Source organism: Podarcis bocagei, assembly GCF_964188305.1.
Source record: "Podarcis bocagei genome assembly, chromosome: 10".
Classification (NCBI taxonomy): Eukaryota; Metazoa; Chordata; class Lepidosauria; order Squamata; family Lacertidae; genus Podarcis; species Podarcis bocagei.
The window spans coordinates 25,594,894-25,621,964 of record NC_138135.1 but is presented as its reverse complement, the minus strand read 5'-3'; the positions used below and the strand labels follow the sequence as shown (position 1 = coordinate 25,621,964).

Sequence of the window (27,071 nt, the reverse complement as noted above, 5' to 3'; positions counted from 1 at the left end):
TCCCCTAATAGCAAATCACTAATAACAAATAACTCCTGTTGGCACCAGGGTGAGCTTCCCTCTCCTTATGACTGAGCTAGGGCTCTTACCACGAGGTGAAGGTAAAGCATGTCATGGAATTCTACTCAATATCGATCCAGAGTAGAACTCCAATGTATACTTAGCAGAGTAAAAACTTAAACACGTTGCAGGATTCCCAAAAAATAGACCAGAGGCAATTAATATTTCATCCAGCAGAGCTTTACTGCTGCTGAAGGCAAATGAGCATAATGGTCACAAATCCAATACATTCAGGATTGGCAACGTCCATAAGAAATCCAGTTGCAGCAGATTTAACTTAAACTTACAATAATTTATAATAATTCTAAAATCTTAACACTAGACTAAGCATACTATGTACAGAACACCACACCAGAGGGAAAAGAGATAGAAAGAGAAAGTGAAACTCAGGCTCTCCTCTTGAAGATAGATAACAGAACCAGTTTAAGCCAGTTTACTCAGCTTCTCTGAAGGAATAACTCAAACATCAGGAACCTTCTGCTTGTTCCTTTCACACGGAGAAGCTTCCAGAACCCTCTTGAATTAATTAGAATAGGAAACATCAGACCAATAATTTCTGCACCAAGAAATGCAAACTGACAACTCATGCTTCTGGGGAAAGTGGTCACTTATACATTGCACACACCTCTACTCTCAAAGAGGACACAGTTCTGTAAAAGAACACTAAGCTCGGTATTGGGTTTATATCAAACTAAATTCCACACTGAGAAGACCCATTGAAATTACCAAGCCTACATTGTTGTTCTTGTTGTTTAGTCATTTAGTCATGTCCAACTCTTTGTGACCCCATGGACCAGAGCATGCCAGGCACTTCTGTCTTCCACTGCCTCCCGCAGTTTGGTCAGACTCATTCTGGTAGCTTCGAGAACACTGTCCAACCATCTCGTCCTCTGCCGTCCCCTTATCCTTGTGCCCTCCATCTTTCCCAACATCAGGGTCTTTTCCAGGGAGTCTTCTCTTCTCATGAGGTGGCCAAAGTATTGGAGCCTCAGCTTCACGATCTGTCCTTCCAGTGAGCACTCAGGGCTGATTTCCTTCAGAATGGATAGGTTTGTTCTTCTTACAGTCCATGGGACTCTCAAGAGTCTCCTCCAGCACCATAATTCAAAAGCATCAATTCTTCAGCGATCAGCCTTCTTTATGGTCCAGCTCTCACTCCCATATATCACTACTGGGAAAACCATAGCTTTTACTATACGGACCTTTGTTGGCAAGGTGATGTCTCTACTTTTTAAGATGCTGTCTAGGTTTGTCATCGCCTTTCTCCCAAGAAGCAGGCGTCTTTTAATTTTGTGACTGCTGTCACCATCCGCAGTGATCATGGAACCCAAGAAAGTAAAATCTCTCACTGCCTCCATTTCTTCCCCTTCTATTTGCCAGGAGGTGATGGGCCCAGTGGCCATGGTCTTCATTTTTTTGATGTTGAGCTTCAGACCATATTTTGTGCACAGGTGGCTCACGTTTGGTCAAAACTCTCCACTATGACCTGTTCATCTTGGGTGCCCTGCTCGGCATAGTTCATAGCTTCTCTGAGTTATTCAAGCTCCTTCATGGCAGCGATCCATGAAGGGGAAGCCTACATTAGTCATGTCCATTCATTTTGTTATAGGTTTCAGGGTAGGACCCCGCTAAAACCTAGAAATTAATAAACGGTAGGATTTTGATTGTGTGAGATATGAAGGGAATACAGGCAACTCCTGTTTTAGGCACAACCAATATGTGCATGATCGTGCCTACATGCACAGCACCGAACTCAAAAGTGACCCGGAAATATCATAAAGAGGTTACTGATATGTAACTTTGGGACATTTGGCACGGCAGCTCAAAGACTGCGGGGGTGCCTAATTTTTGGCCTAGTACCCAAGTCCACCATTGTTAAAGATATACAGTACACGAGGAGCCACAAGTGGAGGCTATATTACGTGTTTGTGATGATGGTGGTTGTTTTTAAATCTTCTAGCCTTGTATTGGGGAAGTGCAAAGAGAAGCAGAAATAAAGCTTGGCCAAGAAATGTCATTCTTGATGCAAGGTAGGTGAACATAGGAGTAAGTAAGGACACACTTTGCCTCTGGGCTTTTGCAACACTTCCTTTGGCCTCCTATGTCTAAGGATAATGAACTGTTGGAGCATGTTGCTCAGGGGTATCTAAGGTTAGGGAGCACGAAAAGAGAATTCTCCAGGGAGCTACAGGCACGCACAGCCCCCTTTGCTTATTCAACTGTATTAGTCAAACAATCCAGACTAGCTGACTGCAGACATACTTTAGGAAGGTGGGATGCTACTGCTTCCACAATGGAGGAAGCTCAGGAAGAGTGGTCTCTGGGAAAACTCCTGAAGCCCCTTGCAGAAATTGGCCCAACTGTTTCCCTAGTTGGTCTCCTCTTACTAATGTATTTAAATAATTTGTTGTTGGAGGTCCTTGTTATAAGAACAAACTGCTCCTTTTCCCTTATGGGGTACCCAAGAGCCCATATAGAGTCCTTTTGTAGGTTCTCTATCGGTAGGAGAAAATAGCAGAGGCCAACCAGAGAATATTGAGAAACAAAGCAGCTAGGAAGCCTGATCTTTGTTAACTGTTGCAACAGGGTCTCACAACCACACGCAGGAGGCAGGAGGAACAATGGCGTGCAAGCCCTTATATTGTATAGACATTTGAAATTGCCCACCCTGGAGCCCAAGACCACCCCCCAATACATCATACTCAGGGGTCAGCAAACTTTTTCAGCAGAGGGCTGGTTCCCTGTCCCTCAGACCTTGTGGAGGGCCAGACTATATTTTTTTTTGGGGGGGGGATGAATGAATTCCTATGCCCCACAAATAACCCAGAGATGCATTTTAAATAAAAGGGCACATTCTACTCATGTAAAAACACACTGATTCCCAGACTGTCCATGGGCCAGTCTTAGAAGGCAATTGGGCCAGATCCGGCCCCGGGGCCTTAGTTTGCCTACCCATGTCATACATAAATCACAGAAGGGGCAGTCTACAACAGAATCCTGTCTGACACAAAACCTGTTGATTGTTTTTTGTTGTTGTTGTTTAGTCGTTTAGTTGTGTCTGACTCTTCGTGACCCCATGGACCAGAGCACGCCAGGGCCACTTAGGGCCTATTTTCTTAAGAATGGATAGGTTTGATCTTCTTGCAGTCCATGGGACTCTCAAGAGTCTCCTCCAGCACCATAATTCAAAAGCATCAAATTCTTTATGGTCCAGCTCTCACTTCCATACATCACTACTGGGAAAACCATAGCTTTAACCATATGGACCTTTGTTGGCAAGGTGATGTCTCTGCTTTTTAAGATGCTGTCTAGGTTTGTCATTGCTTTTCTCCTAAGAAGGAGGCGTCTTTTAATTACGTGGCTGCTGTCACCATCTGCAGTGATCATGGAACCCAAGAAAGTAAAATCTCTCACTGCCTCCATTTCTTCCCCTTCTATTTGCCAGGAGGCGATGGGACCAGTGGCCATGATCTTAGTTTTTTGATGCTGAGCTTCAGACCATATTTTGCGCTCTCCTCTTTCAACCTCATTAAAAGGTTCTTTAATTCCTCCTCACTTTCTGCCATCAAGGTTGTGTCATCTGCATATCTGAGGTTGTTGATATTTCTTCCGGCAATCTTAATTCTGGCTAGGGATTCATCCAGCCCAGCCTTTCGCATGATGAATTCTCCATATAAGTTAAATAAGCAGGGAGACAATATACAGCCTTGTCGTACTCCTTTCCCAATTTTGAACCAATCAGTTGCTCCATATCCAGTTCTAACTGTAGCTTCTTGTCCCACATCGAGATTTCTCACGAGACAGATGAGGTGATCAAGCACTCCCATTTCTTTAAGAACTTGCCATAGTTTGCTGTGGTCGACACAGTCAAAGGCTTTTGCATAGTCAATGAAGCAGAAGTAGATGTTTTTCTGGAACTCTCTAGCTTTTTCCGTAATCCAGCGTATGTTTGCAATTTGGTCTCTGGTTCCTCTGCCCCTTTGAAATCCAGCTTGCACTTCTGGGAGTTCTCGGTCCACATACTGCTTAAGCCTGCCTTGTAGAATTTTAAAGCATAACCTTGCTAGCGTGTGAAATGAGTGCAATTGTGCGGTAGTTGGAGCATTCTTTGGCACTGCCCTTCTTTGGGATTGGGATGTAGACTGATCTTCTCCAATCCTCTGGCCACTGCTGAGTTTTCCAAACTTGCTGGCATATTGAGTGTAGCACCTTAACAGCATCAACTTTTAACATTTTAAATAGTTCAGCTGGAATATCATCACTTCCACTGGCCTTGTTATTAGCAGTGCTTGTTGATTGGTTTACCTGGCTGTTAATGGGTTTACCTGGACAGCCTGGCTATTCTTTTGTTATGATAAATACTTAATTCCTGAGTCCAGGTCACAGGCTCCCCCTATTCATATCTTAAATGTGCCCTTAAGGCAAGATTTGTGAGCAAAGGGACAATGGGGAGGTTTTTCTCATTTCTTCCCTCCTTGCAGAGAAACCTTTGAGGTCAATTTGGGAGAGACAAAATGGTTTCAGGACTTTTTCCTGTACTGTTTCAGACATGCGGTTCATTCATTCATTCATTTATGTGTTTGCCTGGTACATTTATTTTATATCTTAGACCTTATAATTCTCATAACAGTCCTCAAATTATTTTTTAGCAACCCTTATTGTCTGCTTGCACTTCTTTTGCCAAAGTTAAGTGTTCCTTTTTGTTCTCATTTGGCAAGAACCCTCCAAAACAGATTTGGCAGTGGTGGCTAGTGAACAGTGGGGCTGGTAGGGTGGAAAGACGGGAGACCAACACTAGGTGGAGCCAGAGCCAACTATAGGCATAGCCTACTAGTTCTACCTTTGTCCCCATTCTCCTGACAGCTGAGTTCTTCAAGGAGAATACTGAGATTAAGGAGAGGGAAGCTGACAGGCAGTGCCACTCCTACAGTGTGGGTAAGAAAGAAGGCAAGGGAGGGCTGACTGAGAGTAAGGTAAAGGGACCCCTGACCATTAGGTCCAGTCATGACCGACTCTGGGGTTGCAGCGCTCATCTCGCTTTATTGGCTGAGGGAGCTGGCGTACAGCTTCCGGGTCATGTGGCCAGCATGACTAAGCCACTTCTGATGAACCAGAGCAGCGCACGGAAACGCCGTTCACCTTCCCGCTGGAGCGGTACCTATTTATCTACTTGCACTTTGACGTGCTTTCGAACTGCTAGGTTGGCAGGAGTTCTGCAAGGAGAATACTGAGATTAAGGAGGGAGAAGCTGACAGGCAGTGCCACTCTTACAGTGGGGGTAAGTAAGAAGGCAGGGGGGGCTGACTGAGAGTAGAATGAGGTTATTGGGGCAGTGTCCTATTTGCCCTAAAAGACCACCCTCCACTAAGATTTGGAGGGCCATTGGGGATTGCAGGAGAGCAAGGGAAATCCAACTGCCTGAGCAGAATTCCACCCATGCTGTGTGGGATTTCATCCATTGCCTTTGATTCTAAATGTGCATCACCAATCCATATAAACTGCCCAAACTAAAGAATAAAAAAGCATAAAATACTTAAATGAATACCCCTTTCTCCACTTGCTATTTTCCTCCACTGCAACCCCACCACCCTAACACACAAGATGCTGCCAAGCTCATGCCCCAAAAATAAATAGATAACAGATTGTGTTGCGTATTCAGCCCTTTCAGAGTACATGAACTTTTCCCTTTGATAGTTTCGTTTATTGCCTGATAACACTGTTAGTTCAGGGTTAGCAGTCCAAGGTGAACAGACTGTTTGGAGGTGTGTTTTCTCTCTAGAAAGAAAGGGGGAGAAGGGAATCATTCTCAGAAATGCAGAGAATAGGAGACCTCACAGGGGCCCAATGATCTTGCAATGTTTTCAAACAACAGCCTAGTGGTGGTGGAGATTGGATCACATCACCTGGGCTGGGGAGACAGGGGATGCTTGCAGGTAGCCTGCTGATTGTTTGCAGACATGTCCAAAATCCGTTCCAAGGGCCTAATCCGATTTAATCCGGCCCCTGTCAGCAACTCCATTCCTAAAAAAAGTTCAACAACTTTGGGGTAAAATTGTAACTGTAAAAAAAGCTCAACAATTGTGGTCGCCCTGACACATGTTCACTTCATCAAATCTGGCTATTTTAGTGAGCACTCCTTCTGGTTTATTTGCAGGGAGATTACGTGGTGTGAAATCAAAGTAAGGTCAGTCTCACCTCACACTCTCCAGGAAACTTGGAGTCACTTTCCTTATCTCAAAAAGTCTGATCTTTGGTGAGATGGGTTTGTTGCACAAGAAGACTTCCCATTCAACTACCGTCGCACAACCTGAATTGGCTAGTATATGATTGAATCCCATCCAAAAATGGAAATCCCCTGGGTTTAATTCCTTCTCTTTTCACTGTTTTCTCACTCAGAACCACCTTCCTAAAGCTGTTCTTAGCTCCCCTGGGCTGGGGGCAGGAAGACACAGCATCTGAAACAGGCCTCCCCTTTTCACTCCCAGCCAAACTAGTAGCAGATTTGATGGGGGTATGATTTTACAGATCACAGAAGGGCAAGAGTTGGAAGAGCTCTTGGGAACAATAGCAAACTTGCAGCTGCAGCAAGCATCACTCATAGATTGTTGTCCAGTTGTTGCTTAAATACCTTTGGTAAAAGAGATCCCATCGTGTCCCAAAATCTAGAGAGAGTGTAACAGTCAGTATCATGTTGTTGTTGTTGTTTAGTCGTTTAGTCGTATCATAGCAGACCTGAATCCAGGTCTCCCTAGACGTAGTCTTGATACTTTAACCATTGCACCACACTGGAAACCCTAAAAGGTAACTTCTTTCCTGCATACCACTTCATATGGCATTCATTCCCATAAATGTATTGACTGCTCATATCCTAGAGCAGTGTTTCCCAACCGGTGTTCCGCGGCACACAAGTGTGCCGTGAGACGTTGGCTGGTGTGCCGTGGGAGGGAGGCGGGCGAGGCGGGCGGTGAGAGGCGGCGGCGGCGAGGATCCGCGTCGAGCCGGGGGCGGCTCCGCGGTGGTGGTGCCGAGGTTTCTCTCTCCATTCTCCCCTCACACACACACAGGATCAGCTGACAGGACCCAGCCAATGGGGCGGCGGCGGGGCAGCGCGTGCAAAAGGGAGGAGCGCGAGACAGCGGACGAGGAGGAGGCCGGCATGTCCGGGCAGCAGCAGCAACAACAGCAGCAGCAACTCCCGGCGACGGCTCCTCAAGCCCCGGGCAACCCTACTCCCTCACCAGCCTCGGCCGCCCTCCTGCTCCACCCGCCGCCGCCTCCCCCGCCGCCGCCGGCCACCTCGGCCCCGCCGCCGCCCCCTCCTCCGCCCGCTATCGCCGCCACCACCACAACAGCCGCCGCCGCCTCAGCTGCCGCCGTCCCTCAGTCCCTCGCTTTGCTGCCTCCTCCCCCCCCCACCCCCAAAGCTTGAAGGTTCCCCGGCAAGGGGGAGGGAAAAAAATTGAAAACTTTCACTTTCGTGCGTCCCTCCCGGCGTGACGCTGCGCGCTGACGTCACGGGGCTGTAATGGTGGTGTGCCGCGAGATTTTTTTCATCAAGCAAGTGTGCCTTTGCCCAAAAAAGGTTGGGAAACACTGTCCTAGAGGGCTTGAAAACATACTGCGTCCATCCATTCTTCTGGTCTGTTTGGGGGCCCAAAATGTTTTGCAAATGTTTTTTTGTTTTTGTTTTGTTTTAAATATATAAACGATGCTAATAATATTAGACTGTTTCAGCAAGATACATGTTATGTACTGAATTGAATAGGATCCAAAAAGCAGCAGTCTGATTGGTCCTAGAACAATAGCATTCAGAATGCAGCAGTCTGACTGGTCCTAGAACAATGCAGCAGCATGATTGGTCCGCAGGAGCCACCCAATCCAACTCCAGGTGGAAGTGAATCCGCAACCTGATTGGCCTACAGGAGAATCCCAGAATTAGCCAATCACGTGCGACCCATTGTGTAAATAATGTATATAAAGCAAATATTTTGGGGGAACTTTCATTCCTCACTACTATGAGCTGAATAAAGAGCATGAAATCCACACTTGACTCCGAGTATATTTCAATACATATACCAGCATTTGGAATGATTGATAACTGCCAACAAACACTGGTGTTTAGTTGTGGAATTTTGGGTCCTAGACAGCTTGCAAAAATTAAAAATAGTTTTAATTGAGACAACTGCATATTGTTTCCTTGACAGGGTAGTCATTGATTCCCACCGCAAGATTTTATTGTTTTCTTTCAGATACAAATATGCATACGTTCCTATTTGTTTATAGAAAATTAAATAAAAACAATGATTGCTTTTTTAAAAAAAAAAAATCCCAGCTCAAACCACATAACAAACATCACATCTCATTTGGCTCTGAGATATAGTGTTTAAAGGTCTTTGAACACTTGGAATGGGCTGTATAATTGCTGCTGGAGGTACAATGTATTGCTCAGTTGACCATTGCCCTTACACAACGTGACTTTAAAAAAACACATACGTCCTGACAATATTTATAGCCCATAAAATAATACACAAAGGATGTGAAACTTTCAAAGGGGTAAAGTTCTAGAGTGCGTTTACCCTGAGATTTATTTATTTTTTAATAACACTCTAAATGATACTGGTATGGGGGGGGGGAATTGAGCACAGTAATTTAAAGCATATTGCAGGAGCCTGTGATTGTGGGCTAGGTAATGACAAAAGAGTGGTTGCAGCTGGCAGCTACCCTTGGCATCTACAGCAGACTCCTGTTGCTTTGAGAAACCTTCTCTAGCTGACCCAGGGAATTGTGGGTAAACTGATCCTCTCAGAGAGCTTGTTCTGAGCAATTCAGCCAGCATCAAGGCTCAATGATCATATAGGGCATTGTTCTTAAGCTTCATGGCCACAGAGAAACCTTCCAATGTCAGCATCTACCAAGGAGGGCCTGTTCATTGAGCATTCATCCTGATTTGCTTGCACAAAGCTCCTGCAGAGGTTAGACTATTCCCTATCTTCATTAAGCATTAATTTAGATTGGTCAGTCAGAGAACAAGCATTTGTCCTGGATTCATCTTGATTTGAGTGTACAAATTATACATCTTTCCCTTAAACACTTTCCTAATCTGTAAAAAGCGTGTTTCTTTTGTTTTTGATGTGGATTTGTTGTGCTACAGAAACAGAGTGGCTGAGTTCATTTTAATTTTGAAAACCTAAATTTCCTCTATGTTTGAATCCCTCCTTCAAAATGTGTACTGACTACCTGGATGTTCCACAAAATACAGTGGTACCTCGGGTTACATACACTTCAGGTTACAGACTCCACTAACTCAGAAATAGTGCTTCAGGTTAAGAACTTTGCTTCAGGATGAGAACAGAAATCGTGCTCCGGTGGTGCGGCAACAGCGGGAGGCCCCATTAGCTAAATTGGTGCTTCAGGTTAAGAAAAGTTTCAGGTTAAGAACAGACCTCCGGAATGAATTAAGTACTTAATCCGAGGTACCACTGTAGAGTTTTCTGCCTCAGGCAGAGGACATGCTACTGCCTTCCTTGTACATATGCTGAGCAGAATGGCAGGTGAATCTTACCTCAACACTGCTGCTCTCCACTGAAATTGGCTAGGTTAGTGGGCCTGGGGTGGATGTGTGGTGCTCTCTTCAAACACCACACCACTGCTCACTCATGACCAGGCTTCCTCAACCTCGGCCCTCCAGATGTTTTTGGCCTACAACTCCCATGATCCCTAGCTAGCAGGACCAGTGGTCAGGGATGGTGGGAATTGTAGTCTCTAAACATCTGGAGGGTCGAGGTTGAGGAAGCCTGCTCAGGACTCTGGATCATTTATTTGCGCATGCAGTGCACAAGCACCCAGCAATTTAACAGCAGGGGTACTTTGGGTTACAGTTGTTGCAAACGGAATCCCTGATCTGGACCTTGTGTTGCGTAGAAATGAGTCAGCTCTCCACCACAATAAGGAGTTTCAAAGCTTTGCCGCAGAACACTCTTAAAATAGTTGCAGATAAACATGACATAATACACGGTTGCTCTTTAACAAGCAAGCAAGAAAGCAATGTATCCCAGTCTCTCTTTTTTTAAGTCCTTAATACAGTTCATTAACTTTCCTCTTTCTGGTTCCAGAGAGAGACCCTAAGAAACTTGCTTGTACGACACACTGAGCTTTTTTGCATTTTAGGAGGGCTGGCGGGAGATACAGGACAGCCTCACTTAGAGAAATGGTGGGCAGCTCAGGCCCTTTCTTCACAACTCCTGCAGCACGTCTTTTCTGCACACGGTTTACTATGACATGCATTAGACAAATAAAGAATAATGGAACGGAGAGGAAATGCTGTACCTACCTGCAGCCATGAGAAGGAGGCCTGTAAGATTAAGTCTGTGTACAAACCATGCCTTTAAAGGATATTCAAAGCCCCTCTCCCCCCCCCCAAAAAAAGAATTTTGAAAACTGTAGTTTAAGGTTGCTGGGAACGGTGCTCTGTGGAGGTAAACTACAGTTCCCAAGATTATGTGTTTGTGTGCGTGCATGTGTTCAAGTGCACGTGCTTTAAAGGTATGGTGTATACGTCTTAATGATGATCACATCATTTGCATGATTGTGACCTAGAGATTAGTAATGAACAGCAAGTGCTGCTACTACCCAGCAAATGCTGTTTTTGAGTGTATGGGTTCATATCCTCCTGTTTTTAGTGGTGGGTGTTATGTTGTCTGAGAATGTAGAAAGAATGAACAGGCCAGATTTGACCCAGAAGGGATGGGAAGCAGAATTGTGAAGGACCTAGTAGTGCAAAATCTAACCATCTACTCAGAATAAAGCCACATTAAGAACTTTCTTGGGTTCCATGATCACTGCAGGTGGTGACAGCAGTCACAAAATTAAAAGATGCTTGCTTCTTGGGGGAAAAGCAATGACAAAGCTAGACAGCGTCTTAAAAAGCAGAGACATCACCTTGCCGACAAATGTCTGCATAGTAAAAGCTATGGTTTTCCCAGTAGTGATGTATGGAAGTGAGAGCTGGACCATAAAGAAGGGTGATTGCCGAAAAATTGATGCTTTTGAATTATGGTGCTGGAGGAGACTCTTGAGAGTCCCATGGACTGCAAGAAGATCAAACCTATCCATTCTGAAGGAAATCAGCCCTGAGTGCTCACTGGAAGGACAGATCCTGAAGCTGAGGTTCCAATACTTTGGCCACCTCATGAGAAGAGAAGACTCCCTGGAAAAGACCCTGATGTTGGGAAAGATGGAGGGCACAAGGAGAAGGGGACGACAGAAGATGAGATGGTTGGATAGTGTCTTCGAAGCTACCAGCATGAGTTTGACCAAACTGCAGGAGGCAGTGGAAGACAGGAGTGCCTGGTGTGCTCTGGGATCACGAAGAGTCGGACACAACTAAACGACTAAACAACAACAAGAAGAAGAACATAAGAAGAGCCTGCTGGATCAGGCCAATGGCCCATCTAGTCCAATATCCTGCTCTCACAGTGGCCAACCAGATCTGCCTGTGGGATTTGAGCCCAAGAACCCACTCTCTTCCTGTGGTTTCCAGCAAGTGGTATTCAGAAGCATTGTTGCCTCCAACTGTGGAGGCAGGGCATAGCCGTCATGACTAACTGAATTCAGCAGGGTTTACTCCCTGATAACTGGGGTCAGCATTGCAGTACAAGCTCATTTGTTCCAGGAAAAAAGATAACACAAAACAAGGAGGGATGACGATGAGGAATGGGGGGGGGGCAAAAGAAGGACACACCACCCTCGCACCAGACTTTAGTCCCTTAATGTGCAATACCACAAGTCCCATGGGATGCAAGGACTGTGTCATCAGGCTCTCTTTAAATCAGCTTGACATTTTTACTTGCTGCACAGCTGGGCTTCTTTAGCTCCCTCTCCTGGCAGACAAAGGGCAATTTAAAATGTGCATACATTTAAACGCTTGAACAAAGGGCACTTGATTGACGGAAGCCTTCTCCCAGTACCCTATGAAGGAGGCACCTTCGGTCCTGTGACCGAGAGTTGATAGTGATGACTTGGGAGAGATCACTGTTCAGCAATAAATGATCCACACCCCTCCAGCAGCAACTTTATCTGTAAAAGAGTTTTTCCACCACACCCTAACTGACCGTCCGCCCATATACCTCGGGGTTTTGATGCGTGGGCACTTAAGAATTGGGTATATAAGCTTCTTTTCGTCCCCACCCCCCAGCTCAGCATTGCATCAGGTTTGCTCCTAAAAATGTGAAATGCATTTATAGTCTTGGTTAAATAGGTATCATTCCTTACCAGGTTGTTAGGAAGAAACAGAAGGCAAGGGAAAGCTTGATCTTTCTACTAAGCTTTTCAGCCCTCACAGCTGTACCTTTAACACCAGCTTGCTCTGCAAACAATAGCAGGTGAGAAAGAGCTGCAAAAGGCTTCACTTGCTGATTTCCACAGACCACATTCCTATTGTTATGGGAATTCTAAGGTCTTATATAGATAAAATAAATGTTCATAAATGTACAAAGCAAACACACATGCATAAGTATAGTGTCTGAAACAGTACAGGAGAGTAACCCTGAAGCCATTTTGACTCTGCCAAATTGACCTCAAACATTTCTCTGCAAGGAAGAAGGGAATGGGAAAAGCTTTCCAATTGTCTTTGGGCTGTAGGGCTTCTTGTTGTTTAGTTGTTTAGTCATGTCCGACTCTTCGTGACCCCCATGGACCAGAGCATGCCAAGCACTCCTGTCTTCCACTGCCTCCCACAGTTTGGTCAAACTCATGCTGGTAGCTTCAAGAACACTGTCCAACCATCTCATCCTCTGTCGTCCCCTTCTCCTGGTGCCCTCCATCTTTCCCAACATCAGAGTCTTCCAGGGAGTCTTCTCTTCTCATGAAGTGGCCAAAGTATTGGAGCCTCAGTTTCAGGATCTGTCCTTCCAGTGAGCACTCAGGGCTGATTTCCTTAAGAATGGATAGGTTTGATCTTCTTGCAGTCCATGGGACTCTCAAGAGTCTCCTCCAGCACCATAATTCAAAAGCATCAATTCTTCGGCGATCAGCCTTCTTTATGGTTCAGCTCTCACTTCCATACATCACTACTGGGAAGACCATGGCTTTAACTATACAGACCTTTGTCGGCAAGGTGGTGTCTCTGCTTTTTAAGATGCTGTCTAGGTTTCTCATTGCTTTTCTCCCAAGAAGCAGGCTGTCACCATCTGCAGTGATCATGGAACCCAAGAAAGTAAAATCTCTCACTGCCTCCATTTCTTCCCCTTCTATTTGCCAGGAGCTGATAGGACCAGTGGCCATGATCTTAGTTTTTTGATGCTGAGCTTCAGACCATATTTTGCGTGATGAATTCTACATATAACTTAAATAAGCAGGGCGACAATATATAGCCTTGTCGGCAACCTTTCTCAATTTTGAACCAATCAGTTGTTCCATATCCAGTTCTAACTGTAGCTTCTTGTCCCACATAGAGATTTCGCAGGAGACAGATGAGGTGATCAGGCACTCCCATTTCTTTAAGAACTTGCCATAGACACAGTCCCTGTAAATACAGTCTGGCAAGTATCTGTTAAGCTGAGCACACTATCAGTATGCATAAGAGATTCAGGAAATAAGTATTTACCATCTCAAAGGAATGGCCAGGCTACTCAGAAAAGTCACTCAAATAAGGCATTGTCAGGTATCCTGGCAGACAGGAGAGAAGCAACATACTCAAATTTCTGCTGGGACCACCTCTTTCTGTGATGTATGTATGATGTTTTGGGGGGTGGTCTTGAGCTACAGGGTAGGCAATTTCAAAAGTCTATACAAGTGCTTGCACAGCAATGTTCTGGGTTCCTCTCCTCCCTCCCTGCGTGGGATGAGTGGGGGACTCTGTTGCAATAGGTTAATAAACATCATGCTTACTAGCTGCTTTGCTTCTCAATGTTCTCTGGTTGGCCTCTGTTATTTTCTCCTACCAATAGAGAACCTACATGAGGACTGTATACCGGCTCTTGGATACCCCATAAGGGGAAAAGGAGCCAGTTTTTTTCTTATAACACTGTGAAAAGGGCAAAAAACGATGCTGCAGTGTGGCAGCACTGACCCTCCCTGCCCATTCATATTTGGAAGGTGCCTTCACTGTACTGCATTTGGTGCATGCTAAAAAATATTATTTTACCAGTAAGCCTACACAGGCATGTAACTTTTAACATGTAAACTTATTACATGGTGTAGTGGGTTCCAACATCAGACCAGGACCTGGGAGACCAAGGTTCAAATACCCACTCGACCTCACTGGGTCAACGTGAGCCAGCTGCTGCCTACCTGGTAGGGTTGTTGTGGAGATTAAATGAGGGGGAGAACCATGTATACCACTTTGAGATCCATGGAGAAAGAGGTGGCCTATACAGTGGTACCTTGGGTTAATAACTTAATTCATTCTGGAGGTCCATTCTTAACCTGAAACTGTTCTTAACCTGAAGCACCACTTTAGCTAATGGGGCCTCCCGCTGCCGCCACATGATTTCTGTTCTCATCCTGAAGCAAAGTTCTTAACCCAAGGTACTATTTCTGGGTTAACCGAGTCTGTAACCTGAAGCGTCTGTAACCCGAGGTACCACTGTAAATGCATTACAGATAATTGGCTTTATTCCAATTGCCAGTTTCATTACTTGAGGGCACCAGCGCATGGAAGGCAGAGCATCCCACAAGCAAGGACGAGGCTGCGAAAGAAGACATCCACTCTGGCCGAGGCAGGCTTTGCAATGACATCAAGAGCGACCAGCTCTCAGAGGCCTTTCCCGTCCCCTGATCTGTCACTCTTTAAACTGGGAATTAAACCAGGGGTTTTCCTCTTGAAAAGCAGGTGATTCGCTAACTGCGCTCCCTGTATCTCCCCCGCCTCTATGACAAGAAGAAACACGGCAGTACAACCCTATAGTGGGGAGCATGAACATCCCTCACCAGTCTGTCTCTGGGGTGTGTGTGGGTGTGGGTGTGTGAGAGAGAGCTGTACCAGTTGAACTTCCACCATTCTTCACAGCGCTTAGTAGCCTAGGTAGAACGACCAGCGTGCCAAAATCTCAAACGAGAGCCTCTACGCCTATGATAGGCGTGTAGCAGCAGCAGCAGCAGCAGCCAGGAGTTCGGCAGGTGCAGCTGGACTCCTAGCTGGCCGCCTTCCCTCTCCTATGCCCGTGCAGGAAAGGCAGAGGAGCCCCGATCCGCTTTGCAGCTGGCCGCCCGGCTGCTGGCGTTTAGGCGAGGGTTCAGAGCCCCCAACAAGGATTCCTCAGCGTCACGTGTGAACGCGTCCCAAGAAGCCTTTCTCCTTGCACTTAGGGCTTGACCTCCGCCGAGCGCTTAGGGCAATAAGAGCTTGCGAAGAGCCGCAGGGCAGCGGTACAAAGGTTGCTTTGTGTTCCCTGGGTTTGCCATGGGGCACCCTCCTCACCCCAATCCCCCGCCGTTTCGATTGCGCACGGGGGGGGGGTGGACTCAGGAGCAAAGGATCTCCAGCCCTCTGATCCAACCAACCAGCCAGCCAGAAGCCCTTTCCAGCAGCTCGGGGATCCAGATCCCCCGGGGAGCAGCTGCCAAGGCCTTCCTCCCACAAAATCCCGCAGCTCGCGCGCCGCCGGCTCGTATTTAACAGATGGCGAGTTGATCGCGGGCCCCAGTGCAGGTCGAGCAGCAGATGGTGGCCGGCTCTCTTCTCTGCTCTCTTGCGCCCTCTGCCGCTAGGACTGGGCTGCAGCCCAAAGCACCCCGAAGCACACAAAAGGCAGGAATTCCTCCGAAGAGTCTCGTGCATCCGAATTCTTGGTGGTCTCTTTAATAATAATAATAATAAAATCGAAGTTTTTATTTTGCATCATGACGACTAATCTCACCGCCAAAAATCACCGTTTGATGCTGAGTGATGGGAACAGCATCCCTGTGATTGGACTTGGGACATACTCAGACCCTAAAACGGTAAGAGCATTTATTACTTTTCTCCCCCTCGCATGAATATGAACTCACCACAGCGGTTCATTGTTAAGGTTCTGTTTCTTGAAAGGAAGCGTCTCTGTCTTCCCAGCTTCTTTTGAAACTTGTTTGGACTTTAGATTCTCCCCTCGCATTTCAACCCCATGCATGCTTCCAACCCCCCTGAACTCGTTAAAATTTATCTTGCAGAGATGTGATCAGCCTTGAAGAGTGAAATACGGTGAACCAGTAAGCCAATCTCTGGGGCCTCTTTTGCAAAATTCATTCAGCACAAATCAAACAAGCCAGAACATCATGTGTATTTAAACTTGGTTGTGGGTGTTTGCTGTTGACTCTGATGTACGTAATTCAAGTGACTCTTAAGGCTACATTCTTACACATGCAGACTTGAGGGTTAAGCACCCTGAGGCGGCAATGCTAAATGCTCACTTACCTGGGAATAAACCCCAGTGAAAGCTTTGTGCGTGATATCTAACTCGGCCACACTCCCACTGAAAGAAATTAGTCCTAGATTCTAAACGCAGTGATTTCAGCGAGTGTGATTTAGTCAGATGTCACCCAGTGGGGTTTACTTCTGAGTAAACCTGCCTAGGCTTGGACGCTGATAGTGGGACTTTTCTTCTGAGTTTAAATGTGCAAGAGATTTGGCTGCAAGCCCGTTTATAGAGTCGCGCTCTGCTCAAGTGTCGTTGATAAAGAATTGTGAGTTAAGGAAAGTACTCATCTCTCACCTACTTAAATCAGGGCGATGGATAAGTGCTCAATGTTGGTTGGATCTATTGTGCAGATAGATGGCAGACCAGGGCTAAAGATGGCTTTAGACTTGTAGGATCGACTCTGTCTCTCACTGGGACCCCAAGACCCACCAGTCAGAGCTTGGGGCGAAAGACATACATACAGTTAGCACGGAAGCCCTGGGCACCCCCCCCCCCCAGCCCATGCTGAGCTCAGGGCTTTGTTTCCATCGCCAGAACTGTACAGAGCTCACACAAAAGACTGGGGGTGGGATAGCTCTCAGCAGCCTCTCTTAGGTGTTTCTAGCAGGACTCTGCTAGCAATCACACACACTTACATGGTTTTTAAAAGGGAGAAAGACACTCTGTGGCCACTGCTAACCTCCGATGGCTGCATTCTCCTTCCATTGTTGGATGCATACCATTCCGATTCTTGGAAACCGCAGAAGGGGAGAGTGATTTCCCCCCCCCTTTCTGCTAGTGCTCTGGTCCTGCTTGCAAGCTTCCCACAGGCATCTGGGTGGTCACTGCGAGGCAACAGGATGCTGGACTAGATGGGCCACTGGACTGATCCAGGGGATCTTCTTGTATTCTTCTTGTTGTTTAGTCGTTTAGACGTGTCCGACTCTTCATGACCCCATGGACCAGAGCACGCCAGGCACTCCTGTCTTCCACTGCCTCCCGCAGTTTGGTCAAACTCATGCTGGTAGCTTCGAGAACACTGTCCAACCATCTCATCCCCTGTCGTCCCCTTCTCCTTGTGCCCTCCATCTTTCCCAACATCAGGGTCTTTTCCAGGGAGTCTTCTCTTCTCATGAGGTGGCCAAAATATTGGAGCCTCAGCTTCACGATCTGTCCTTCCAGTGAGCACTCAGGGCTGATTTCCTTAAGGATGGATACGTTTGATAATTCAAAAGTACCAATTCTCCTTGTATTCTTGCCTCCCAACAAATCCCACCTATTCACTCCTGCTGTAGATCAAGGGTAGGTAGATTTTAGCCTGATAAAAACTTGAAACTCAAGAGCTATACGTTGGAGCCAGATACAACCAACACACACACACGGATAGAATTACAGAGCAGGGTGCGTATAAGTAGGGGCTGAGCCCAGGAGCTCCCCCCCACCTGCCCCCAATTACCGGGACTGATCTGCACTCCCTCGAAAGTCCCCACCTGGTTTTCCTTGCAGTCCCTTATTTAAGGGAAGGGCAATGCAAGAGCAGTTGCTATGTATGCAGAAGGTCGCAGGTTCAATTCCTGGTGTCTCCAGGTAGGACTGGGAGGGAGGTTGCCTGAACCCCAGAGAGCCCCTGCCAGCCAGCGTAGACCAGTAGTTCCCAATACTTCCCTCCAATGCAACCTCCCTCCCAGTCCTACCATGGACCACTTGAAAATTGCTGATGGTCCTGGTGGACCAGTTTTTTCTGCATGTCGAGGCAATTCAAAGAATCATAGAATTGCAGAGTTGGAAGGGACCCCCAGGACCACCTGGTCCAACCCCCCTGTAATGCAGGAATATGCAGCTAACCCTGGGCCACTTAGTCTTTCAGCCGAGCCTACCTCACAGGGTACTTGTGTGCATAGAATGGGGAGGAGGAGAATAACCATGTATGCCACCCTTGAGCTTCTTGCAGAAAGGGGGGGGGGCACAGAAATGTAATGAAGTACATCAGTGAAATAAGGAACGCTCTGTTTCTATTGCTAGATGTCCTAGGACAGGCATCCCCAACCTGCGGCCCTCCAGATGTTTTGGCCTACAACTCCCATGATCCCTAACTAACAGGACCAGTGGTCAGGGACGATGGGAATTGTAGTCCAAAACATCTGGAGAGCCACACGTTGGGGATGCTTGTCCTAGGACTCCAGAATCAAAAGGAAGCCTGCATTCAGGCACAAGGCAAGGTGAGATGACCAGCTCAGGCAGCAAGGATCCACAGGGACAGCCGATCCCGGTATAGATCTTTATTCCACCCAGCCAGCCATTCCTGATGTAGTTCTTCACTCACCCCTTCTTCCCTGGTGAGAAGGGGGGGGCGCCATTTTGTTTTCTGCCTCGGGCGCCAGAATGTCTTGGACCCAGCCCCTGATTGCAAGGGGAGCCAATATGGTTCCCTCCAAGAGCTGGAGTACAACTTCCCCACATCCCTGGCCGTTGGCTATGCTGACTTGCAGTTCACCAACATCTGGAGGAACAAAGCCAGAGGCCTGCTGATGTACATATTATCGCAGCCTTGACAATGATTTGATTGCAAGGTGGGGGTCTAACTCTTCAAAATAGCTAAATAAATTCCATATATGCATGAAAGCAAGTCCCAAGGCAAAGCTTAATTCTGAGTAAATATATGAAGGATCAGGCGGCACATGTTTGTTCAGCCTTGGATTTTTTCTCCAAAGGAGGGAAAGGGAATCCTTTTGTTTGCCGGCTGGTGTTCCATCATGCATGTGCAATACAACATGAGAGAAGGAGCTTTGTCAGATGAAGGGCTTCTACGTGTCCAGACAATAAGGTTATTCAGTTCTGAATGGTTAAAAACTTGTTATTTTTAAATATTTTTTAAGGTCAGCTCATCTCTCTTAGTACAGTCCGTTACTTTTCTTATCCCTTGACTACTCACGCGGCATTTGATGACAGAGTTGTTGTGAAGATAAAAATGGAGAGGGGGAGAACGATGTAGATAATTCCTTGATCTCTTTGCGGGAAAGGCAGGCTACAAAATGTATTTATTTCTTTGTCACCCCCCCCAAAAAAACCCCCATTTATAAACAGCTTCATAGTTTAAAACTCTTTAAGTGGTAAATGTGAGAGAGATAAGTGAATAAGGATGGCTGAGAATTCCGTTGGTAAGAGAAATAGGTGTGGAAATTGCCTCGATTGGCATGTCAGCCCAAGGACGCCCTTGCTAACCCGAGGTCACAAAGTGAACTCGGTGGGAACCGAATGGGATTGTATGACTCCCTAGCCCTAGAAGTGCTTTCTAAGGTTTGCTGCCTGCCAATCCTGCTGCACTGAACAAATATAAAAGATGAAGAAATGTGCCGGAGCCTCTCGCATTCAAAGGAATGCCCCTGGAACAAAAGCCCAGATTCCATCACCCCAATTGCTGGGACTCCTCAAACTGAGTGCCAAAACCAACTGCCGGAAGACGCCAAGGCATCTGTGTGTGCCTCTTGATGTGGTGCACTGGGCATTAGAGTTTATCTTCATCTTTAGACAGCCTTAATATCTACCAAAGCATACCTGATGCTCACAGGCTGATTCTTTCAGCCCATGTTTGCTTAGCACTAAGGTGGGCCATACTGGGGCGGGAGGGCGAGGAAGGAGAGTGGATAGGATGGTCTGTACTACTCTTGGCTACTAATTTTCTGAATGCTCTCCTACTTTATGTATTAAAACCTTCCTGTGGATACTGACAAACCAACATCTGTTTGACCATTATTCTCGTTTCCCATTTTCAGAAGACTCTTTTAAAAAAATAATAATGAAAGGGAGTCTTCAAAAATGCTTCAGGTTTGCAGAAAGAACATCTGGGTGATGCCATATTTTGCATGATATTTCGTCCCAGTAATGTTGCGCAGCTCCCCCCCCAAAAAAACTGGGCACGCTCCAGAGGTTGTTGGACTCCAAATCCCATCAGCCCCAGCCAGCATGGCCAACAGTCAGGGATGATGGTAAGTGGAGTCTAGCACCACCTGGAGGGGAGATGCTGCCTCTTCATGTGCCTGAAATAAATGCATATTCTCCCCATGCAAACCCTTTCCCCTGTGACTTTTCATGTTGCAGTTTGGACCGCGAAGCTCCTTGGCCCAGGGGCTTGCCCAGCAGTGTTTTCCTAAGATATTATGCACTCTGATGGTACTACATCAGTGGTGGGGAAACTCTGGCTCTGGGGCCAAACATGCCCCCCTGGGCCTCTCTATCTGGCCCTCAAAAGTCTCCCCAAGGCACCCCTCTCCCTGGGCCTGCTTTCTCAGGCTAAACATAGCCAGTTCCTTCACTTGATCTTCATGGGACATGTTTTCCATACCGCTGGCTATCCTTAGCAGTTGTGCAGGGTTTGCGGTCCTTATAAACACATCATGAATCATCTGTTCTTGGGGTCTGTGGGCAAGTAAAACTTGCAAACCATTGTAGTTCTATTTCTGTAATGGTGTGAATCAGCAAGTTACCCCATCAACTTGCATTTCTTGTTTAAATATAAAATCATAGAATTGTAGAGTTGGAAGGGACACCAAGGGTCTTCTAACTCAACCGCCTGCAATGCAGGAATCTCAGCTAAAGCATCCATGAGAGATGACCATCCAACCTCCAAGGAAGTCTACCAGCTTCCAAGGGATACTGTTCTGCTGTCAAACAGCTCTTCCTGTCAGAAACTTGTTCCTGATGTTTAGAATCTCTTTCCTTGTAACTTGAAGCCATTGGTTTGAGTCCTACAAGCTTGTTCCCTCTTCCATATGACAGCCCTTGAGATTTTTGAAGATGGCTATGATATCTCCTCTTAGTCTCCACTTTTCCAGGCTATACATACCCAGCTCCTTCAAGTGCTCACCATAAGGCTTGGTTTCCAGACCCTTGATCATCTTGGTTGCCCTCCTCTGCACATGTTCCAGCTTGTCAACATCCTTCTTAAATTGTGGTGTCCAGAACCAAACACAGTACTCCAGGTATGGTCTGACTAAGGCAGAATAGAGTGGTGCTATGACTTCCCTTGATCTGGACATTATACTTCTGCTGATGCAGCCTAGAATAGCATTCACTTTTTTTGCTGCTGCATCACACTCTTGACTCATGTTGAGCTTGTGATCCATTAAGACCCCTAGATCCTTTTCATATGTCCTACTAGTTACAGATGGGTAGCCGTGTTGGTCTGCCATAGTCCAAATAAAAAAATTCCTTCCTGTAGCACCTTAAAGACCAACTAAGTTAGTTCTTGGTATAAGCTTTCGTGTGCATGCACACTTCTTCAGATACGTATCTGAAGAAGTGTGCATGCACACGAAAGCTTATACCAAGAACTAACTTAGTTGGTCTTTAAGGTGCTACAGGAAGGAATTTTTTTATTTGGAATATGTCCTACTAGTAAGCCAGGTGTTCCCCATCTTATATGTGTATCTGGTTCTTCCTGCCTAAGTGAAGAACCTTACATTTGTCCCTATTGAAATTCATTTTATTATAACCTGCCACAATCTCTTGGCAAAACAGACAAGACCAAAGTGAGGGGGGGGTACCCACAATGTTGAGCTTCAGACTAAAAGCTTGGGGGCAGTGGGAGGGTAAGGCCAATTTAAATGCCTGGTCCTTATATATGAACCAGGGATACTCCGAGTGAAAATCACTGTTCTCTATGTCAGCAATAAGGTGTGTGCTCTGAAACAATGGCTCAATAAGTAAGACTAAAGGCAAGAAGGTCATTGGAATACATACCTTGGAAGCTGAACAGGAGGGCAAGGGGCAGGGGGGGGTGATCCTAGCTGGGTGACCACTAACCCAACCTCAGCGGGAAACACTCCACCAACAGCCATGGTTCTCAAACTTTTTTTTTCTCTGAACCACACTTTGAGAATAATTTTTTTTCTTGCATCCCACTGATTTTTTTCTGTTGTTAAGAAGTGTGGTGTAGTGGTTAAGAGCAGTAGACTCGTAATCTGGGGAACCAGGTTTGCTTCCCTGCTCCTCCACATGCAGCTGCTGGGTGACCTTGGGCTAGTCACACTTCTCCGAAGTCTCTCAGCCCCACTCACTTCACAGAGTGTTTGTTGTGGGGGAGGAAGGGAAAGGAGAATGTTAGCCACTTTGAGACTCCTTCGGGTAGTGATAAAGCGGGATAGCAAATCCAAACTCTTCTTCTTTAAGCAGCCAGATGCATCACTCACGCCCTTGGCAAGGAGCTGTATTGTCGCTCCACCCAAAAAAATTACTTTGCCACAATAGCCATATTAGAAATTACTACATTTTACGTGTCCCAAGTACTTGAAGCACCCAGGGTAAGAATGAAGAGCAAAAAACTTAAAATAATGCATGCCTTTGTGTGGGAAGATTGGGAAACCTCTCTGACATTTTATCTTGCCACAACAGTGGTGGTTTTGTTGCCCCACACGTATACTTCATACACCTCATAGTGTAATAGGCGATTTTTGCAAAAACAAAACCCTGGGTTTGTGCCCCTGGCAGGAACTGGTTTCACCAACCCCTAGGCATGCCTCTGTTTGCAGTGTCTAGAGTGGATTACAACAAGGTTTTTTGGGGGAGGCAGGGTGGGGACTAATAAAATTCAAACAGCCTGTCAGCATCGCCCTAGAGAGCCAGTGCGCCAAATGGACTCATGCACCTCAACCCCGACTGGGCTAGGCGAGCTGGGTAGCACCGCCAGAGACCTCCTTTCTCACAGGAACAGGTCACAGTGCTGTGGACTCACAGCTTAGACCTGAGAGCACCGGATTCACTGTCTCAATAATACAGTCGTTGCGCAGCAGAGTTTTGCAGAGTCTTGCAGAGTATAAACCACTCGGAGAGCAGCTCTGTAGAATATCTTCCTTTTATTCTGTAACTACAACTATGATACAAAGCTATATACAGAGCTGAATATTCTAAGCATAAATCAATGCTACACTGAGAGTCTGCAGCTGCTCTTAGCAGCAATCTTATCTCTAGGATCTCTAACACTCTCACTCTCTCCGATACACTGACTGACTGACTGACTGACTCTCTCTCTCACACAGAGATATGTTGCTGGGCAGAATAAGTAGATAGGCAGGACACGCCTCCTCTTCTCTGGAGAGTCAGCAGAGACCATCAGGAGATGATCAGGAGATTCTTGTGTATGGGAGGGGTGAAATCTCCTCACAGCCAACAACAATTTTAGGCATTTGTCTGCTGCCCTTATCTTAAAAAAGGGAGTGGCCTTAAAGAATTTGGGCGCAATAGAAATTTCTGTGGTGGTCTCTGTGAGGCAAGGCATTCCACCATCTAGGCCTAGCCACAGAGAGAAGGCCCTTTCCCACGGCCCAGCCAGTCCTGCCTCAGGCACTGTCAAGACACAAAGACGGGTCTTCACAGCAGATATTGTGGGGAGGAGATGGGCCGTGGGTGGCGGTTCATTAGGGCAAACGGGGTGCTGCCCCACCAACCTTGGCCAACCCTCCCTTGCCTTGCCTTATTATTGCTTACACCCAGTCCAGGGAGGTGGGCCCTGGCTGTCAGTTTCTTCTGCCTTAATCTCTTCATTGCTGCTGTGGATAGGGACAAAACTAGAGTAAGTTGGCTGTGCCCGTCATTGATTCTTGACTCCATCTGCTCTTGACTTCCGTTCCTTCCACCTCCCAGCCCTAATGGGCCTCAGCCCCCACTGTGGTCAGCTTCACTTACTTTTATTGGGATTGAATATATTTTTGTTAATTCCATCTTCTAGGCTTTGTAGCCTCCAAAGGTGGCACACAAAGCAACCAGTGAAACAAATATTTTATTTATTTTGTTATTTTGTTAGCTTTTGAAACAATAAAGCAAAACTAACAGCAACGTTAAGTAGCATTAATATAACGGCAGTAGAGAAAACTATTATCAAAACATAAGCCGACTAGAATGAAACAAAGTATTTAGGGCTCTTCTGAAAGCCAACTAAGAGATACATATATTCCAGAGATACATACGGTATATATTTGGAACGGACACAGATGAGGAGCCACCAAGGAGAAGGCCCTGGAACTCACTAACCCAGTAGCTCTCACCAAATTATGGGCCGTTTGTTGCAAATTTTAAGGTTCAGGTGGGTACAGATGGGTATAGGTGGTCCCTTGAGTATCCTGACTATTTAAATGGGATCACCAACACTTTTGAATGGTTGCGCAGAAATGAACTTGCAGTCAATGCAGCTGTTGCAAAGTGGGTATAATATGCTCACCCATGGGTGAGCTAGCACTCGCATTCTTGCTGCCTGGGTTTGGACCAATCAGATTTTCCATTTGGTTGCCACATGTAGATCACACTGCAATAAACACAATTCCAATCTGAAAGTAACAAAGATGTGTGCCATGAGATATTGATCGGTCCCCTTGACCATGGATTGGAGAGAGTTGGGTAGTGGTTTTCATTAGGAACCCGAGTTCGAGAAGGGGAATTTTTCTTCTAGCAATCATTATTGGGAAAAGAAGAGACCAGGACGTGAAATCAAAGGAAAGGGAACTGTTTTGAAGAATGTTTCTTGTCCTCCTTATACTGGAAATGTCACACAAGAATGCCTAATGGAAAGTTAAGCCTGCCTTTTTGCATATGAACAGGAATAATAGAATCAAAGCACTGGAACCTGGGAAAGATCTTAGAATAGTCTAAACCAGCCCCCTGAACTGAGAAGGACTTTATTATTATAGATTAATCATTCTTGACAGATGTTTATCTACCCACCTCTTCAAAAGCTAAAATTGATTTTCCCCCATCTACCTTAAAACTATTTGTTTAAACAAGCACCAAGTATGGCATTTAGAAGCGTCTTCATAGTATTGAACCCATTTCTTCTTTCTGCAACTTTTGAACGTTGGGGGATTTTGTTAAAAAAACAGGCTGAGGGAGTGTGCTAGAGCCACAGTAAACAGCAATGCTTTGTTGTTGTTGTTGTTGTTTAGTCGTTTAGTCGTGTCCGACTCTTCGTGACCCCATGGACCAGAGCACGCCAGGCACTTCTGTCCTCCACTGCCTCCCGCAGTTTGATCAAACTCATGCTGGTAGCTTCAAGAACACCATCCAACCATCTCATTCTCTGTCGTCCCCTTCTCCTTGTGCCCTCCATCTTTCCCAACATCAGGGTCTTTTCCAGGGAGTCTTCTCTTCTCATGAGGTGGCCAAAGTATTGGAGCCTCAGCTTCACGATCTGTCCTTCCAGTGAGCGCTCAGGGCTGATTTCCTTCAGAATGGAGAGGTTTGATCTTCTTGCAGTCCATGGAACTCTCAAGAGTCTCCTCCAGCACCATAATTCAAAAGCATCAATTCTTCGGCGATCAGCCTTCTTTATGGTCCAGCTCTCACTTCCATACATCACTACTGGGAAAACCATGGCTTTTACTATACGGACCTTTGTTGGCAAGGTGATGTCTCTGCTTTTTAAGATGTTGAAACAGCAATGCTAACACAACCTTAATTTTCCAGGTTGAAGAACAAGCACCACCACCCTTTCCTCAGTGGTCTGAAGATCTTACTGCCCTTTCTACATTTGAATGTATATCTTACAATTATCTATCTCGTTTAGAGACCTATTTGGACATATGAATCACATTACATTTACACAAGTTGGAAGGGGGGTGGTCACCAGTCTTTTCGGGCTCATCTGCAAACTGGAAAAACGGTCATGGACACCACATATACACCCACCCCCAAACTACATCCAAGCATGCACCACAACCTACTCTATTGGCTACAACAATCTAATTTCAGCAGGGGGAAGGGAACCCTGCGGGTACCAGGGAAGGCTCTTGCTGGTACATATGCACCCCTGAGCACCATGTTGGTGACCCCTGACTTAGAAGACATCGATCCCATTTTCATGGCTGTGATTGACATTGCAAGGGAGCAAGGCTTAATCGTAAGGTCTCCTAATCAAGGCAGCTCTATTTAGCTCAGAGGGAACAAGTCTTGCTTGCATTTGGCAATGGCATCCTTGTTCCACCTTTGCAAGAGATGCTTCAGGACTCAATTCCTATGTGTTCCCCACTGTGATTCCACCATTGCATTTCCATACCGTACAATTTAAGACTCAGTTTGAAGCATGCTTGCTTAGGAGGTAAATCTGGGTGAAATCAATGGGACTTAATTCCAAATACACAGAATTAAGAATTAGACCTGGCTGTGAAAATAGACTTCTTTTTTTGAGAACTAATCTTCATGGAATAGTTGTTCAAAATTCAGATTTTTAAGAGGATGTCCCTAACAGAGGTTAATTTCAGTGTGGTTATCAGTCAAGCCAACTAAGCACAGGTTGTTGGTTTTGGGGGGGGGCAGGGGGCGGGGCTGGAATTCTGGTTCAGAAATGGCAGGTCGGATGAAAGTGTGCAATCCATAGTTAAGCCGTAGCTATGTTGTATCTGCAGTAGTTCTTCCTGGCAAGTGAATTGTGGTCTTTGGCACAACTGCACATTGCGAAAACTTATTTCTGAAATTAAAATTCCTGTCTCCTTCAGGTTCAAAGACCATGCAACTGTTTTTAATGAGATTTGCCATGTGGTATTGAAGACTGAGATACTCAATATTTTCAGAGGGGGGGGGGGAGGAAATTTGCCATATTTGAAGTGAGGCCTCCTGAGGATTACAGCACTCTCCCTTCCTATAGATTTCATCAAACGG

At 46.1% G+C, this 27,071-nt stretch overlaps 1 protein-coding gene across 1 annotated transcript in view; it reads left to right on the top strand.

The window, feature by feature from the left end:
• Window positions 1-15,480: 15,480 nt before the first annotated feature.
• AKR1D1 (aldo-keto reductase family 1 member D1) overlaps window positions 15,481-27,071 on the top strand; it is a 41,373-nt gene continuing 29,782 nt past the window's right edge. The window contains exon 1 of the mRNA XM_081212268.1: window positions 15,481-15,999. Coding sequence (XP_081068394.1) covers window positions 15,901-15,999 — 99 coding nt within the window. The 5' untranslated portion in view covers window positions 15,481-15,900. The remainder of the gene's footprint in view (window positions 16,000-27,071) is intronic.